At 32.1% G+C, this 18385-nt stretch overlaps 2 protein-coding genes across 11 annotated transcripts; both read right to left on the bottom strand.

Annotated features, from left to right (window-relative positions):
• Positions 1-511: 511 nt before the first annotated feature.
• LOC134724875 (protein qua-1-like) lies at positions 512-12387 on the bottom strand. 10 transcript variants are annotated; one of them, XM_063588187.1, is made up of 12 exons: positions 12259-12387; positions 9004-9039; positions 8252-8275; positions 7402-7443; positions 6518-6544; positions 6028-6057; positions 5707-5736; positions 4927-5004; positions 4409-4458; positions 3523-3783; positions 3091-3292; positions 512-698 (listed from the first exon to the last, which is right to left on the bottom strand). In XM_063588187.1, exons 1-11 carry the CDS (start codon positions 12330-12332, stop codon positions 3105-3107), a joined length of 840 nt encoding a protein of 279 aa, XP_063444257.1. In that variant the 5' UTR covers positions 12333-12387; the 3' UTR covers positions 512-698; positions 3091-3104. The 10 variants fall into 10 exon arrangements, with proteins under 10 accessions (XP_063444257.1, XP_063444275.1, XP_063444266.1 ...); XM_063588205.1 differs by having other exon boundaries at positions 6518-6541; XM_063588196.1 differs by lacking the exon at positions 12259-12387 and adding an exon at positions 10096-10178.
• A 3842-nt stretch (positions 12388-16229) lies between these two features.
• On the bottom strand, positions 16230-17321 carry LOC134719643 (uncharacterized protein F54H12.2-like). The gene has a single exon (XM_063582653.1). The coding sequence runs from the start codon at positions 17319-17321 to the stop codon at positions 16230-16232; it is 1092 nt and encodes a 363-aa protein (XP_063438723.1).
• Between the last annotated feature and the right edge of the window lie 1064 nt (positions 17322-18385).

Here is an 18385-nt window from a genome sequence, read left to right as displayed (position 1 = left end):
CAAAACTCATAAATCCATGGACAAAAAACAAAATCGGGGTAACAAACTAAAACCGACGGAAACACATTAAATATAAGAAGAGAACAACGACACAACACCGAAACGCAACACACACAGAAAGCAGATTGTCGGGAAATGTCCCTGAATAATACAAAATATGTTTTTGTAAGAAAAATGCTAATTTTACCAATTTTCTTATTGCTAATAATTAATTTTGGATGTAACGCGTCTTCTGATTGGTTGACGGTGTTTTATTAATCAGCTCATTGACATAATTTTGTCATGTGACCGTGACGTCGTCAACGTTTTTCATGATTTACTCCAGTTCAAAATGTAATATAGAATTAAATTATAAAAAATAAATGTAATATGTTTTCTGTCGATTCGAAATGACATAAACAATGTGGTGCACACTTAAAAATAACCCGTTATTGTTGTATATTAGAGTTTTGTGCGTTTTACCTCATTTCCTACATTTTGTTTGGAATATAAAAATATAATGACACAGAACTGCAAAAATATGTTTATTATTACAATGTAGAATATGCACACTTGATTTCTAATATAAGACAATCATGAGATGAAAATACGATGATCAATTAAAGTTAATTTTCTGACATATTCATATATCACAAGTCAGGTAAAACTATAATTTACATTTTAATATGTACATATCGATGAAGTTCACTCTCTACGTTCTGAAAGAAGAGAAAATAAGCATATTATACAAAAGAAATGGTTTTAACAATACTAGTATTTCATGCGTTTTATTGATTGAAAGAACTGAAGTTGAAAAAGGTCTGTTTCAATGTGATAATAAAAAGGAAACAACACACATATGGAAAGAAAAAAAACAAGTTTAACTATTAAGTATCGAACTTCCACTAGTTTCTACTATTGTAAAATTCTGATAGGAACATGTGGAATCGCAAGAGGGCTGACACACGATACGCTTCTCCTGTTAACAAACCGGTCTCGCTCCGATTGGAATCATGCTATCATTGATCGTGATTTTTATAGTTTTACAGTACTTAAAATTGATAATGGAAATGGGGAAACTGTCACAGAGACAACAACCCGACCAAAGAGCAGAAGTCAAAGGCCAACAATTTATTTTCATATCATTTAACGTTTGTTTCCTCTAAACTTGATCAACGTTCAAACATTGAGTGAGATAAGGAAAAGGTGTTTTTCCCTTTTTTCGTTTACTTCCAATTCATAGAAAGGGTATAATATTGTAAACATTCCTGACAGATATAAATCAACGACAACCACTTAATAACGTGCTCCTGACTTGGGACAGTCTCATAAGAAATGTGGCAGATTTAAATATATTGAAGGCGCCTACCGTACCCCATAACTTGGGACAATGGTTTAACAGTACAAAATGAGAACAAACCAGGAAGATAAATTGAAAGTTCGTTATAAATATTCAAATCGGCTGTGAACTGGTGTTAACATTTATACTTTATTCCGTTGATTGATAACGTTTGGTTTTGTCAGTTATTATTGACTTCCTTTTTTTTAATTTGCCTTAGAGTTTTGTATTTGTGTTATACCCATCATGCAATGCTGTTATTACTTTGGAAAGTTTAAACAGTAAGCATAACCAAAAGAGAGTCGTTCCGGAGGACGTTTTGCTTATCGTAATGAGTTCCATTGAAGGACAATTTCTGAATAAAGCCACCAGGAATTCATTTGACTCTTATATTTCGTTTTGGATTTTGGGGGCTTATGACGTCCAAAGTATCGTGTATTTGTGTATTTTAGAACTTATAGTGTAGCCATTTTTAAGGATTTTCTTACCCCAGGAGTAGATTACCTTAGCCGTATTTGGCACAACTTTTTGGAATTTTGTGTCCTCAATGCTCTTCAACTTTGTATTTGTTTGGCTTTTTAACTATTTTGATCTGAGCGTCACTGATGAGTCTTATGTAGACGAAACGCGCGTCTGGCGTATAAAATTATAATCCTGGTACTTTTGATAACTATTTACACCACTGGGTCGATGCCACTGCTGGTGGACGTTTCGTCCCCGAGGGTATCACCAGCCCAGTAGTCAGCACTTCGGTGTTGACATGAATATCAATTATATGGTCATTTTTATAAATTTTCTGTTTACAAAACTTTGAATTTTTCGAAAAACTAAGGATTTTCTTACCCCAGGAGTAGATTACCTTAGCCGTATTTGGCACAACTTTTTGGAATTTTGGGTCCTCAATGCTCTTCAACTTTGTATTTGTTTGGCTTTTTAACTATTTTGATCTGAGCGTCACTGATGAGTCTTATGTAGACGAAAAGCGCGTCTGGCGTATAAAATTATAATCCTGGTACTTTTGATAACTATTTACACCACTGGGTCGATGCCACTGCTGGTGGACGTTTCGTCCCCGAGGGTATCACCAGCCAAGTAGTCAGCACTTCGGTGTTGACATGAATATCAATTATATGGTCATTTTTATAAATTTTCTGTTTACAAAACTTTGAATTTTTCGAAAAACTAAGGATTTTCTTACCCCAGGAGTAGATTACCTTAGCCGTATTTGGCACAACTTTTTGGAATTTTGGGTCCTCAATGCTCTTCAACTTTGTATTTGTTTGGCTTTTTAACTATTTTGATCTGAGCGTCACTGATGAGTCTTATGTAGACGAAACGCGCGTCTGGCGTATAAAATTATAATCCTGGTACTTTTGATAACTATTTACACCACTGGGTCGATGGCACTGCTGGTGGACGTTTCGTCCCCGAGGGTATCACCAGCCCAGTAGTCAGCACTTCGGTGTTGACATGAATATCAATTATATGGTCATTTTTATAAATTTTCTGTTTACAAAACTTTGAATTTTTCGAAAAACTAAGGATTTTCTTACCCCAGGAGTAGATTACCTTAGCCGTATTTGGCACAACTTTTTGGAATTTTGGGTCCTCAATGCTCTTCAACTTTGTATTTGTTTGGCTTTTTAACTATTTTGATCTGAGCGTCACTGATGAGTCTTATGTAGACGAAACGCGCGTCTGGCGTATAAAATTATAATCCTGGTACTTTTGATAACTAATTAGATGATTATTTACATGGAAACATATCATACCTAATAGTATATAATTAAGTATTACAACTGCCGACATGGTCACATGTTAACTTTTGTTGACACCATTCAGTCTCAGGTGCACATGGTTTTATATCTGCGCCTCCATGCTCACCACACTGGATGAAATGCGTAGAACAGCTGGTCTCTAAGTAATACAGTGGTGGGTCTTGTTTGATACTGGCAGCACATTTTTCCAACGCATCTACAATGATAACCATATGGTAATTTTTTGTGTTAGTTTTATCATGATACGACGTAAATGATATTTGATTATGAAATAAAAGTTAAAAGCTCATTACAAAAGTCCATACATTTTATAAGCAAGACCATATATTCAAACTAGTAAATATCTCGTACTGACAATTATTGGTAATGTCAAACAAAGATGATTTAGAATTCAAATATCTTCTGGATACTTTTTTGTATACTCACACTCTGGGTTTTCAGTATCCGTGCAGTCACCTATCAGAATGATGTCGACTTGGTCGTCGTCTACTCCATCTCCAGGTAGTGTTTCGCCCGGGTCTACCTCAAGTCCACCGCCAGTTCCTGCTCCATCGTCATTCCCATCGTCCGATCCAGTTCCATCGTTAGATCCCGTGTCATCGTCTGATCCTGTTCCATCGTTAGGATCTGTCCCGTCATCTGGTCCGTCATTTGATCCAGAATCATCAGTCTCTCCAGCATTTAAATCTATAATCCAAATTTATGAAATGTGAGGATTGGAATAAAGTCCATAGACTGGATAAAAAAAGAACGAAATAAAAAAAGGAACTTTATTACAACAAACTTTGTGTCATGCTTGTTTTTGTCGAAATTGTGAAGCAGATATCCAATAGCCTTATATATTGGTGCCAGCATAGTCATGATTGAGTCAAAAAAGACTTTCTTTACCATAAAAACTAGCTTCAAAAGTTGCCTTATAAACAGCCGCCTCTTTCATAAATATCTTATGAAAATAAGGCTCCAGGAATCATATCATCTGTTTTTGAAAGAACAAATTTCTGAATTAAACCATGCGGGTTATTTTTAGAGCAGAATCAATATTTTACAAATAAATACGAACTGTTCTGCTATTTGCGTTTATGGTTTTAAATACTGCGATACCCGATTACATCCTTTGTAGATCCTATAGACTATATATTATGATGTTTCTCAAAACGGAATAACTCTTAATGTATCACTATTCTCATACAATGGATATATATCATAGATAGGGAAAACAATCTGTAATTGTCAAAAAGTGTAAGGTATCTAATGTATACCTGAATAGAAGAGATTTGCTTAACATGGAATATAAATTTGTAAAATTACATACCATCAAATGGGTAGTTGCATTGTTTTTTCGTAAAGAAGTACTGTTTCACCCTGTAGATACAGTTATCACACATGTAAATAACAATATTATGGAAACACATTTATTGTTATTAAAATTATTATTTTATAAGTAAGTTTAATTAGTAAGTAACATACATATTTGAATTACATATTTGTCTCTTTTATATTAAAATGACTGTTTTTGGCAGTCACTGAGATAATTATTACAATGAAAGAAACACACTATTAAAAATGACTATTATTAAAATAAGAGATAGTCTTCTATTATTTTTTTTTTAATTTCGGAACTCATAAATGAAGAACTTCAATTAAACATGGGAGTTTTCGGATGCACAGATAAAAATATTCACAATATAAAAAATAGCCAACGGTATAATTGTTTAAGATTTGTTTGTGTTTAGATATGACAGTCGTTTATATTATTGAAAGCTCCTAAAAATGATAAGTATATAACTATGCAATTATTCCGTAGATTAAATGAAAACAATTAATACTGACTTTGAACATGTCCTCCTTCTTCCATTTTTTCTACATTTGCTGAGGGTCTTCACAGAAGCAACTTTACATTGACATCGTCTGTAAAATATTAATATTGATATTACGAAGCAATTACGAATATCATTGAAGTTTGTCATATGGTTTCTTAATTAACCGTGAGTAAGCTTTAATTGTTAACAATCATTCCAACGGTGAGCTATTGAATGAGCTTTTACTGTCTGTGATCGATTGGTCGAAACAATCCAACGAGGGTGGAACATATGTCAATTATTACAAACAACAGAAATTCCTATATTTAAATCTTGGGGTTTGGTAGTCAAGGGTATATCTATAGTTATGCAAATGTTTCGGTTCTTATAAAATCATGACTTTCAAATTGGCGGCTTTAAGTGTTCATGATGAAGGTTCATCAAGGAAAATCTTCTTCGAACGTATGCAATTTAAAAGTGTTGTTTTCATCTTTTACAGCACAGGGTCGCTATCGCGGTATGGACAGTTCAAAAAGGTATCATCCTCTTATTAGTTGGCACTTCGATATTGATATTGACCAATGAAATTCAAGGATTGTTGAATACAGTTCGATGGGGTTTGGTTACAACACTGAAACATGTCCGTGATCATCTTTTACACATATTTTAAATAACGGTAAATCAAATCTGAATAGCGTTTACAAATTTCAAAGTAAGACTACTTCAACTTGTACCATTTAGAATGCTCTTTGTACAACAATGTTATCACTTTTACAACCGATGTGGGTGTCAACGATCTATATTACTTTACCGTTTCTTGTTTCTTCTGCCTTTCCTTCCGCTGTAAAATAAAGGAGATAAAAATGAACAGTGCTGATGTGGTCCTCTCCGATGTTTTTATATTGCCTTTAAATTCATTTCCACCTCCATAAATTGGCGTGTTTGGTTAATGAAGTACTTAGTTCTTTTAAGTTACAGAATGTTTACAGAACGATTTTGTTTAAGAAAATTATTTTGAAGGTTACAATTTCTCTAAATATCCTTGTTTTACGACTTCGAATTCTGATTTGCTTATCACTTAGATTTTAGTCATTAATTCTTTAACCCATGTAAAAGATCTACATAATTATACCGTTTCTTGTTTCCTTTGCCTTTTCTTCCGCTGTAAAAAGGAAGGAGAAACATAGTCAGTACAAATTTTTTTATATGTTTTTATATTTGAAATTGTTGGTATATGAAGTACTTAATATGTATTACGTTTTATGTTATTTTCTGTATGATTACGTTTGAAAAAGAGATTGTTTAGTAGTGGCCGAAACATAATTTTGCCTAGGGTGATGTTACAAAATCGTATAAAACAAACTAGGTATATTACCACTAGATATAGGGTGCCACGATCGATAACCTACAGATAAATCTGTGGATACAAATTTAAATCAAAACCATTGATTAATAATTACAAATCTTCGTTTTAAATTTAGTTTTTATTTATATAAATAGTTTTATGCATAGTACTAAAATTAGAATTCAAACATTTCAGAAAAAAAATTAATATGAATGAAATACGTGTTCCTGAAAAATCAAAATGTTGGTTGAAAGCTAGATTACCTATACTTCATTACCTTTTTCCTTTTTTAGCTGCATTACTGCTGTAATCGAAACAGAAAATTCTTCAGTAGGTATACAAACAAATGATGATTTTTTTTATAATTATGTGTGGATGAATATCACAGTGTTAAATGTAAAAATGTAAAATGTTAAAGTTATCAGTACATTTATTTAAAATATATGTACCATTTATTTTTGCAGTGCATTAGAATCTAAATAACAGTCTTGAGTTAAAGAGTTGCTGCGTCGTAAGTTAAAAAATGCATTTGCAAGTGACTATTGACTATGCCAGCTGTTCGTCTGCAGTACTTTTAATTTACATACAGAAATATTTCTTTTAAAACAAACTTCTTGTGAATTGAATATAACTGTGTGAATTGCTGTGTGTTTGTTTTTTCTACAGTTGCTAAGGGTACAGAGAGAAGGTGGTGATCTCTCAAAACATGTTTGCGACTGTCCCAAGTCAGGAACCTCAAACATTTGTTAGTCGTGTTAATTTTTTAGATGTGGTTCCTTTGTTTGTTTCGAAGTTTAGTGTGGCGTCCATTTTGCTGAACTAATAAACCGTATTGTTAATGGAACAGCTGCAGTCAGCCTCAAGGTGCGGGATATTCTCGCTGTGTTGAAGACATATTGGTGGTCTTGAACTCTTTCTTGCTGCTTTTTGTTGCACTTCAGTGCTTCTGTTGTTTTCCTCTTATAGTTGATGAGTTTTCCTCGGCTTTAGTTTGTAACCTGAATTTTTTACTCTCAATCGATTTATGACTTTTGAATAGTGGTATACTACTGTTGACTTTATTTGTGCTGTTTGATGGGTTTCTTGTCTCTTTGACACATTCCCCGTTTCCATCCTCTATCCTATTATCAAATTTCAATAAACACCGAACAACACACTTACCCAGTTTGTTGTTTATCCTTCTTTGGACTACCAGGACTTTTTCTACAAATAAAAAAAGAATCGTGTTTTCTAAATTACGACTTTGCTTTAATCAGTCGTGGTGCTTCGCATCCAGCCACATGAAGTATAAATACCTTTAGAGGTTGCCTTTTTTACAGTTGTTCTCATTTTTCTTGCTTTAAATAGATACAAGTTTTCATTTATTTGTTTTCTATTAAGAAAATTATGACTATAAGACTTTTCTTATGCATTTATTTTGTATAAGTTTGTTGTTTGATCTTTTGGTGTTTGATGGTGCGTAATCACTTGATAACGCGACGAGTGTACCTGTTGGAGCAGGAAATAGTGGTCCCTCTTTGTCATATTGGTTCATTCTGAATTTTGAAGTCAGTTATATTTGAAAATTAATAGAAATTATATCACTAGGCATTGGCTACAGTTCCAGGCTATCAATAATTTTCAAGATGAACAACAAACTTAAGATATTAGTAATAAAGACAAGATCTGTAAAAGAGCCAAACATTAACAAAATATATCTTAGAATGAATAAGAAACCTACGAGACCACTCTCCATCAAAGTCGCAATTCATATAAAGACGGAGCCTTGGATCACACCGAATAAAGAAAGCTGTAAAGGGCCCTATATGAAAAGTGTAAAACAATTAAACAGGAAAACCAACGGTCACATATAAATATATCGGTCTTTAACAGAATATTATATTTGAACCGATAAACAAATATGAACCAAAACAACAAACAACAATTACTAGACAACTGACCTAGGAAATGTGCATAAAAATGCAAGTGTTTGGATTAAAAAAAGGAATATAAGACGGATAAAGAAACTCACTCGCTACTCTCACCAACTTCTGTCCTGAAAAATAAAGATAACATATATAAATGCTAGTAAAATTCAAAACATCAATGCTGTTTAATAGATAACAAACTTGATCACAACATTTTTTAGTATTTTCATAATAGAAAAACGTCGCTTATATTCTACTTCGCTATTCTAATAGGAACATAATATTGTCAGAAATAATACATGCATAAAACAGAGAGCATATTGGGATGAGAAGTCGTACTGATCAGTTTCGAAAAACTTATATCTGCTTAAATTCGAGAGCCATTAGAATTAACAACATCATGATTTAAGCTGTTTTTTTATAAAATTTAAATGCACTGCAGATATATTGTAGTTATCTCTCTGAACAGATTGCCAATTTTAAACTATAAGTTTGGTCAACTTATACATTGAACTGTTTGTACAAACCGTCGGCGAAAATTGGCTGATTTCAATCTTAACTTAGTAAGTTGATGTGTGGCTTAATCTAAGGCATATGTTCAACCCCTATCCTCCAGTGACAATCAGAACCTTCATTTATTTGTATCAATTGTTCTCAGCCCGAATATGCATGAATATATTTGCCACTGGACACTAAGGAAGTAAAACTTAATCAATCAATCTGAAAGACAGAGATCGATTCACTTTGATGTACTTTATGAAAATAATATTTTCTTCTTACAAAACTAATGGTCGATTAAGAAATTATATGTACCATATTAAAATCTTATAAACTCTTAAGAATTCAAAATACTCACTCAGTTTCTTTGCCTTTGCCGTTCTTTCTACCGCCTCTGTAAAAGTTATTGAAAAATAAACAAACTGAATAAAAACGACGTGAAGATAAGAAACCTTCGCCGTCTATTTATGACGCATAAAAACTGACAAAGATACGAGAGACAAGTGAATCTAGCTTTAAAACGTGAAAACATGCACTTGATAAAGCTGAATATGCGGTATGGGCTTTACTCTTCTTCATACAAATTACTTAGTAAAATAGAAAATATGATTCAAAAAATGTACGGGGTATAGTATAAATGTTCTTTTAGAGTTTTATATATTCTGAATAATTAAAAACGCTAATATGACACTTGCTTTTTTTTTTAACCTGAATTCAAAATTAAAATTACAATGACAGATAATTCGTTACAATATTCTTTTGACCGATTATGATAAAGACATAGTAATGCTTTATAGTAGTACACTACATTTAAATTAAATTGTACCAAGTAATTGAAATTTATCAAATTACAAACTTACAATACGCTATCTCAAATTTGATCTAAGATTATTTTTTTAAACTTGACATGCTGAACCGTTCTTGTCACATTACTTCACGGGTATTCAAATTCAAATTGTAATTTAATGTTTATGCTTTAAGGTCATTATGTTTCTATTATATATACTCGGTGTACTTTTTTTAAACTTTTCTGCAACAATGTATAAATACACTTTTGTTTATAAACAAGACAAATATTTTTTTGTTAAATGATATTTTATTTTACCTAGTTCTTTGGTTTAAAAGAAAGCCATAAATGTTGCTTTTAACCCAAGAAACGACTGCATGAGCTAAAATGGTAACTAACAAAAAATAAACATTTCAATTCCAAAAATGCCAATTAATTATTTTTAAATCTACACTGGAATTTTGAAAATAGGGGGTCCTCCGCAAAAGTTGAGAGTATTTCAACTTATCAACAATAAGCCAAATATTAAACCAACATATCATATGTACATAATGACTTCAGCAGCAAATGTAATTTAGCAAAATCATTATTTCACAAACAAAATAATGACGTTGTTTTCAAATTTAATACAAAAATTAAATGTTACTGTTGATTAAAATTTACCTTCTGTGGCCGTCAATTTCAACACTGATGAAAATACTCACCAACAAAATACAAATTATTGGTAGTTTACACATCTTGTATGGTACACGTCCAAGACATATATGACATATATATAAGAAGGTTTATTTTAAGTTATATAAACGTCAAAAATTTAAGTTTACAAAAGAAATTGATTGTGACTGAAATATGGGCTGTACTTGAAATGGATTCTTTTCATACTCAAACGTGAAACAGTGACATGATATATTTTGTTGTGTGTTCAGAAAATGAGTTGATTAATATTCTGTTTACAGTTCCCTGTAATATTTAACAAGGGAAAGTTTTGAATTTGCAAAGTTCCTTAAGTAAAGATTAATTTTGTACTGTTTATTTCGTTCTCAAAATGGAAATACTATGTTCTAATCGTCTATCTTATTCAATGCAATGACAATTTATGATTTGTGGCGACTGTGTTTCGATTTTCTCCATTGCAAAAAGTATCATTTTCTATCTATCTTATCGCCAAATTCCTTTTTCTATCTTATGAAACATAACAAACAATATGTTAATGGCTAGAAATAGAAATAGAAGTCAAAAAGAAAAAAAAGAAAATGTAAACTCAAATTAAAACGTAGCAATAAATCGTGATATATCTGTTTGACTGCAAATATTAGAAAAAATGTAAATATTGTATTTCATTTTTTGGGATTTTTAAATCAATCAAATCTTTGAACTCTGAAAAGGTTTGTTTACTTGTCCCAAAAGTAGACTGATAGTTGATTTAATGTGCACTTATCCAATTTCAACACTTTGACTATGTTTACAATACTTGAATACGTAAAATGAAGCAACTTGATTATCCAGCTTTATATCATATTTTTTATCTTTAAAGAATTCTCAACAAACCAAATTACATTGGTATAGAGATAAATACAAAGTATTATTATAACTCAGTTATAATTTTCTATATAAAATAAGTACACAATATTTTCACTATTTTTCAAATTACAAGCTTTGAACTATTGGACCGGTCAAAAATTTCCAACTATTGGACCTGGGTGAAACTATTTGACTGCAAGAGTCATAATATTTCGCGGAATTTTAAATGCCGCTACGCGATTGGGGGATCTTGAAAATAACGACGTCGTGTTTTACCTAGTGTATCTAGTAAAGGGTTGACTTCAGTGCAAGACGTATCCTTAGCATTTGAAAATATCTATGAAGTAAACGTTATGGTTTGGTTTCTTCTTTTTAATAGTTGATTTTACACCGCCATTTATGGTCTGTTGCCTTTTTCGATATAATAAAATACTTACTGACTGAATATTCGTGGAATAGTAAGTTTATTACTATTCCACTCATACCCAGTCAATAGGTATACATTATACTATATACATAATGAGTGCTTGGTATATCATTTAATTCTGCATTTGCACAAATATAACCATATTTTGACGAACAAATTTAGAACTATTCGTACTGACGATGACTGTCTTAATTTTTCATAATTACAAGAAAACACGGTTCATCTTGGAAGGAGTTTATGCAAAAAAACGAGGTAATTACTAATCCTCTCATTACACTTGCTGTTCATTTAATGGTGCTTTAAAAACTAAAAAAATCTGGTATCTTTTTTTATTCTTCTTCAAATGGCCAACTTGGGAGGTAAAAATCTTCAACAATTAACATTGGTTAAACCTTTAAACCACTTTGAGTCTAAATAAAACGTGAATAATTTATATGAAAACTACAAAAGAAGTGCACATGATGATTTCCGTCATCTCCTTGTATTCGAAAATCTGTCATTTAGATTATAGTTCTTAAAGGACGAAGATCCTGATGAAAGACCATTGATATCGCTTTTGTTTGCGTTCCCTCCTTACTTCACACATTTCTGATGTGTGTGCCATTCTATTAGTAATCAGTTCAACAGTTTACAAACAAAAAACGTAAAATGTTCTAGTTATCAATCAAAAGTGCCGCTAAAAATGTACAGTAGTGATTGAAGTTTTTGAAATGGATATTGATACAAAAGTAATATAGATACATAGAATTTTTAAAAGTATATTGTATGTTGTATATCAACTTCAAAAATATTCTCTGTTAAAGCAAAACCAATATTAAAAAAGCGAATATATCTCTTTAAATTACTATGTTCAATTGAAATATTAGGGGAAAAAATACCTTTTATGGCCTTCAACATCAACACTGATGACAATAATCACCAACAAAATGCAAATTATTGATAGTTTGGACATCTTGCAACGTTGAATTATGGATCCAGAATAATTTGGAACTACCTCAACAAGGAAGTCCAAATGTACCGATTTTCAGTGAATCGGAGCAGAAAATTCTTTTCAAAACGCTTTAACAAAAGAAATTTAAAAGGAAAATTGATCTACAATAAATTAAATGTGTACACGTTGTTGGTTTTTCCCAAATCGCATGACAAAGTTGCATATATAATATCAATTCTTTTTTGTAATGTAAATTGGTTCTAACATTTTCAATTTACAGTTCTTTGACGAAATATGACTGCGAGGTGTTGCATTTCTACATTTAGTCGCTTAAAATCGTTGTGAAACGTATATATGATTGTAAAATCCAACACTCATGAAGTTGATGTCAGGACTTTATCCTTTGGTTTCTTTCACAATTCTCCCTTTGTATGTTTTGACCTTAGACAAAGGAGAAGTCGACATCTATCACTTGTCTCACTCACAAACTTCCCTATAACTCGCCAAACTGTTCGATTGCTCTAAATAAAAGTAAAATCACAAAAATACTGAACTCCGAGGAAAATTCACAACGGAAAGTGCCTAATCAAATGCAAAAATCAAATGATAAAACACATAAAACGAATGGACAACAACTGTCATATTCCTGACTTTTCAAATGTAGAAAATGGTGGATTGAACCTGGTTTTATAGCGCTAAACCTCTCACTTGTATGACAGTCGCATCAAAATAGTCAAAATATGGTTACAGCAGTCACCACTGTCTTCTTCATTTACATAAAAAAAAACAAGTTGCAGATCTAGACCGTTCCCTTTTAAAACTCCTAAATGAATGATCTCAGTTATTAACATTTTTGCAGTGGAAAATTGTAAGCGAAGTATGATCTTCGCTTAATACCACGGGAAATCGTTGGAATATGAATATTTCGTTTCGATTTGGGTAACTTTGAAACCAATATAACCAAAAACTAAATTGCCATATGCAATATTAAGGCAATTTTGAGTTGTATACCTATGTTATAGAAACACATACATTCTTTTATTTTATTCTCTGAATTTCTCTCATTAACTATTTGATTGATGATTGCTAAACGTCCAGTGGCCAATATAACATGCATATTTTTTAAACTCTGAAGGACATATATTTCAGTAAATCAGTTTCATTTTTACATGTGTTTAACTTTTTATGTTGCGAATTTATTTCTTTTTTGTGCTTGTTTCACAATAAGTAAATTAAAAGTTAGAGATATGTCCCCTTGACTGTTATGATCTGAATACAGGCAGTCAGTGACTCTCCGGTTTATACTCAGTATACACGGTCAGTAAACTTTTTATGGGACGAGATTGGCAATCATATCACGTCTTCTTTTTATAGAGACTTATGATATTGGTCATTCAGTTTCTAGCTATAGTAATTAAAAAACACACACTTATAGTTTGTTTTTTTACTTTCATTGTACAAGTGTCCTCTCACTGGAGATATGAATATCAGTGGTCTAGTAGTGGACTCAACTAAGGGCAAACTTCGTAAAGTGACAAGTTAAGCATATATGATAATAGTCTAGGAGTTAGGCACTGTCGTCTTTCATTTCTTTTTGTAGCCAAAAAGTAATGGGAGGGGGACCTTTCCCCCTTCCCCGGACTTCTTCACTAGTAATAATGTAATGCATTTAATTGAAGTATGTTCAACTTTGTTTACGAGCCGAGCATTCATGAATCATTGATCCCACATAGAACTGAATAAAGAAAGGAAATAAACACATAATTATACAAAGTATAAAGTTTACACTAATCAATCCAGACTTTCTAAAAAGATAAACGGGTATCGGGTATGTTTTCATGAGGCATAACCAAATGAAATATCACTGACACCTGAATTTCTATATTTTATGCACTTAGGTCAAAAGCAAAAACTGATCGGGTCGACGTCAGAAAAATCTTTCCAGGCAGGGTGACAAACTGACATGTCTCTTGTTGAATGTGACATTGTGAACTTACACGTTCACAATTTGGCTGCTTTAAAAAAAAAAAAGCAGGGTTCAACCAGAAAATAAGATAAAAATCACAAGAAAAAAATCAACACCCTATTTGTTTTTATGTTTGAATTTCATACTGCTTTCTATTTACGACCATTACTTGTATGACTGTACAAAAAACTTTGCATGATGTTGGTTTGAAACTTAAGGAACCTTAATCTAAGTATCACTTGGCAAATAAACGTGAGAAAATATCTCATTCTGTGTTTTTTTATCACAGTTTGGTTTCAGTTTTTTTTTTTTTTAGGGGGGTGGTTAAAATTATTGAATTTTACAATCTAATTAAAATTAAATCCTTTAATTGCTCCTGTTCTGATATGTCATGATGCGCGACATATCAGAACAGGAGCAATTAAAGGATTTAATTTTAATTAGATTGTAAATTTTACGTTTTGTATTTTGACATCAAGACTCAAACATGCGAAAATATACTGACTGATATATCTCTCACTCAACGGCAGTAACGAATTCAAGCTGTTCTTTGAACATTTCTAAGTGCATATCAATATTGACTTTAGTTTTGTCCAAATTTCAAGTTAACATCATAAAAATACCACGTACCACTCACAGGCACTTGTCTCAGAAGAAAATACAGGATGTTTTATTCTGAGAAAAGTGCCTGTGGTAAGTTTATATAATTTACAGAAAGCAATGATTTGTATATTAAATTATAATTCGTAAACTCAAACGAACATAAAATATTTATCAAATAACCACAAACTCTTACATGGGAGACGCCACTTGCAGAGACAAGCGCACATTTTATTATGAATATGAGTATAATATTGTTGAAAGTTCGTATAGATATATAGCTATTACTACTATAGGGGGTTTTTGGACCCCCCAAAAAAAAATTAAGACCCCCAAGTTATATAATCTTACATAATCTCAAATGACATAATATCATGATGTCATGACGTCATACATTTTATAGCACCCATACATTAATGCTGACTCATCCTAATCTTTATCACCCATGTTCCTATCATGAATTCATGACGTCATATATTTTATAGCACCCATATATTAATGCTGACTCATCTTTTTATAGCACCCATTGACGTCATACATGAGTTAAAAAAAAATTGTGTCACATAACTCGAAGTCTAATTGGTACATAAGAATAACCCCCAATGGCGTCATGTATTATATGATGACTCATCATAACGCTGTAATCGTGTCATCTAACCGCTGGCTAATTGTAACATATGCAATACACAATATAAATTTAAGCCCCCCTACATATAACCCTTAGGTTAATTTTAACATTTGGAACTACAGTATAAATTGGACTCCCACAACATTAATTCAAGCAATGACGACGAAAACTAGATATTAATAGGTAAGTAATGAGAAATATTATTCATGCTGTCTTCAACAGGGAGAAAAAAACAAGAATATATGTATTTATGTATTTATTTAAAGCTGTTTAAAATATGATTTGACAAAGTCATCGTTTACATAAAAATTTTCCGAAAAAAACATATCATATACATTATTGATAGAAATGTTAAAACAAATTCTCATTATTGCAAAAAAAACAACATAAAGTCCACAAATATCAGACGAATTAGATTGAACTTGTTTCGGAATAGAAATACACTTGTCCTTGTTACTGTTGTTTTCAATAAATCTCACAAGGTCTTTACTGTAGGTTCCAGGGTCTTTTCCAAGACTATCAAAATATTCTGATGTTGATGTATTATAGAAAATAACACATATCCAGTGTTTTCCTGGATTGGGAAATGGATCTGTATTAATGATATATAGTTGTGGAAAATGTTTAATGATTGCATCGGGGAGTACATTTACCGCTGTAATGTTAATCACTGTTTCATTTAAACCTTTCAATGTTCTTAGTAGCTTTGACAACTGTTCTGTATTCATGGTTCCACTATCTTGATGTCTCTTGTCTCGTCACAAGTTAAAATGGCTTGGGATTGATAATAGCACAGACAATTTATAATCTCTGATGTAGCCGATCCGAATCTGATTTCTAAGCGTGCATTACCGTGTTTCACTAAATTCAGATAATCTTCCTGAAAATCACATGGATCTAAAGAGAACACAATGAATGTGTATCCTTTACCAAAGTCTGCTAATGATATGTTCAATCCCATGTCTTTAAGCCATTTATCACTGATTTCGAAAAGTCTAACGTATGCTGCTGCGTAATTTCTGTTTACTCCAAAATCCAAACTCAATGGAGACCCATAAACCTCCACGCCATTCACTTTCATAGTAACGTTTGTCATGTTGAAATGTTGAAAATTAAACGGATTAGCAGTATAATCTCCATTTGCAGCTTTTTGGGAAACTAGCCCAATTACTACTTTTGATGGAAGAGCTTTCGGAAACATTGCATCCCAAAAAAAATCAGTTGACCCCTTAGGAATTACATTTTGTATAACGTGACTTCTAGTGATCATGTATTGGGCTGGTGATTTTTGTATTTCGTTTCGATGGTTCATTATAACTCCCGGGTCCAATTTGACTCTCGCGGTTCTATAAAACACATCCAAAATTTTGACTTTGTAACTTGGCGAAATTTCTTCAGACATGAGTAGAAAGGGAACATTTGATCTGAAAAGTTTCATGTAGATATCGACACCACTTATAAGATATTTATCCAGTTGAAGTGCATCTTCCAATAAATTTCCTTCTAACTCGAATACTCTTGAATCTTGTGTAAATTGCATTCTGTTAACTATACCGGAATTGAGACTCACAGAGTCCATAGGGTCATCGTCTTTCATGAAGAGTTGGCTTTGAAGTTGTGAATTCTGTTCATCGTTTCCAGAAGAAAGTATCGTCTTGAAATAGGCTTTCCAAGGATAATTGTTGGAATTTATTGATATAAGCTTATTGTTCATGTAAATATCAATGTGTGAAAACATACTCTGCAACGGTAAATTAATGATACCTGTTTTTTCATCATCTACTAGCTTAGTTCCATCTGATTTTAAAATTTGCATTTTGACATATAGACGACTTTTTCTTAAATCTATATAATCATTTCCAGCTCCAGAAACAACTATTTCTATGGGGGTAGAATCATTGATTAAATTCGAAATAGGTCGTTCTTCCGTGTATGTTACTTTTTCAACAGCTACTTGATTAGGAGGAGATGCAAAAATAGATAATTCCTGAGGTTGTCCAATATCCTTATTATCCCCGCTCAAAAAAGACATGATTACTTCTTTCTCTTTTTGATATTCCACACACTATCAGAATAATCGTTTCTGATTTTCCTTTTGAAAGTTTTTTTCTTTTTCAGTTTAGATGTTGACTTCTTGTTCGATTTTTTTCTACTGACTATTTTATGTTTCCTTGACCGTTTTATATGTTTCTGTATCTTAACATGTGGTTTAGCCGTTTCTGTTTTCATTTGTGAAAATGCTCTCTCTTCTGCAGCAGCAACTGGTGACACCATAGTCGTAGGGCCCTGCATCGGCTCAGTCTCCTCCACAGCATTTGCGTTAACAGGAATCATGTAGGAACCCCTATATCTGCCATGTAAACCACGCCCTGTCTGATTTATTCTTTTACTGTTTTTGTATTTGTATGGATTAAAATTTCTGTTTACCATATTTTTATAAAATTTCTCCCACATACTAGGATCTGTTACATATGTCAAACTGTTCATCTTAAAGGACAAAAGGAAACTTTTTAAAATGAAGTGTCAGTGTAACCGGCTGTTTGAGAAATGAAGCAAATACTCCTTTATCATCTGTTATATATACATGGATATGTTCCATTGAGCCTGTTCGAACAGGGATGTAATAAGGATTGTAAAATATCATATTGCGTTGATTTCTTCTCTCAAATTGTACTCTTCTAAGTAATGGTTGCTCGTTGTTTCCTATAAAACTTTGTTGACACATATCCGAAAAAATAAATAATGATTTGTGTAAGTCAACTTGTTCGGTCGAAGTAAACTCCGTTAGTGCCACAACCCAATATCCATCTAACTGTATTGTTCTATTCAATTTGACTCTGAAATTAAAAGTTTGATTATCGGAAAATAAGTCAATCCCGT

Source organism: Mytilus trossulus, chromosome 1 (assembly GCF_036588685.1).
Source record: "Mytilus trossulus isolate FHL-02 chromosome 1, PNRI_Mtr1.1.1.hap1, whole genome shotgun sequence".
Lineage (NCBI taxonomy): Eukaryota > Metazoa > Mollusca > Bivalvia > Mytilida > Mytilidae > Mytilus > Mytilus trossulus.
Note: the sequence above shows the minus strand (reverse complement) of the source record. Positions and strands in the feature narration are given on the sequence as shown.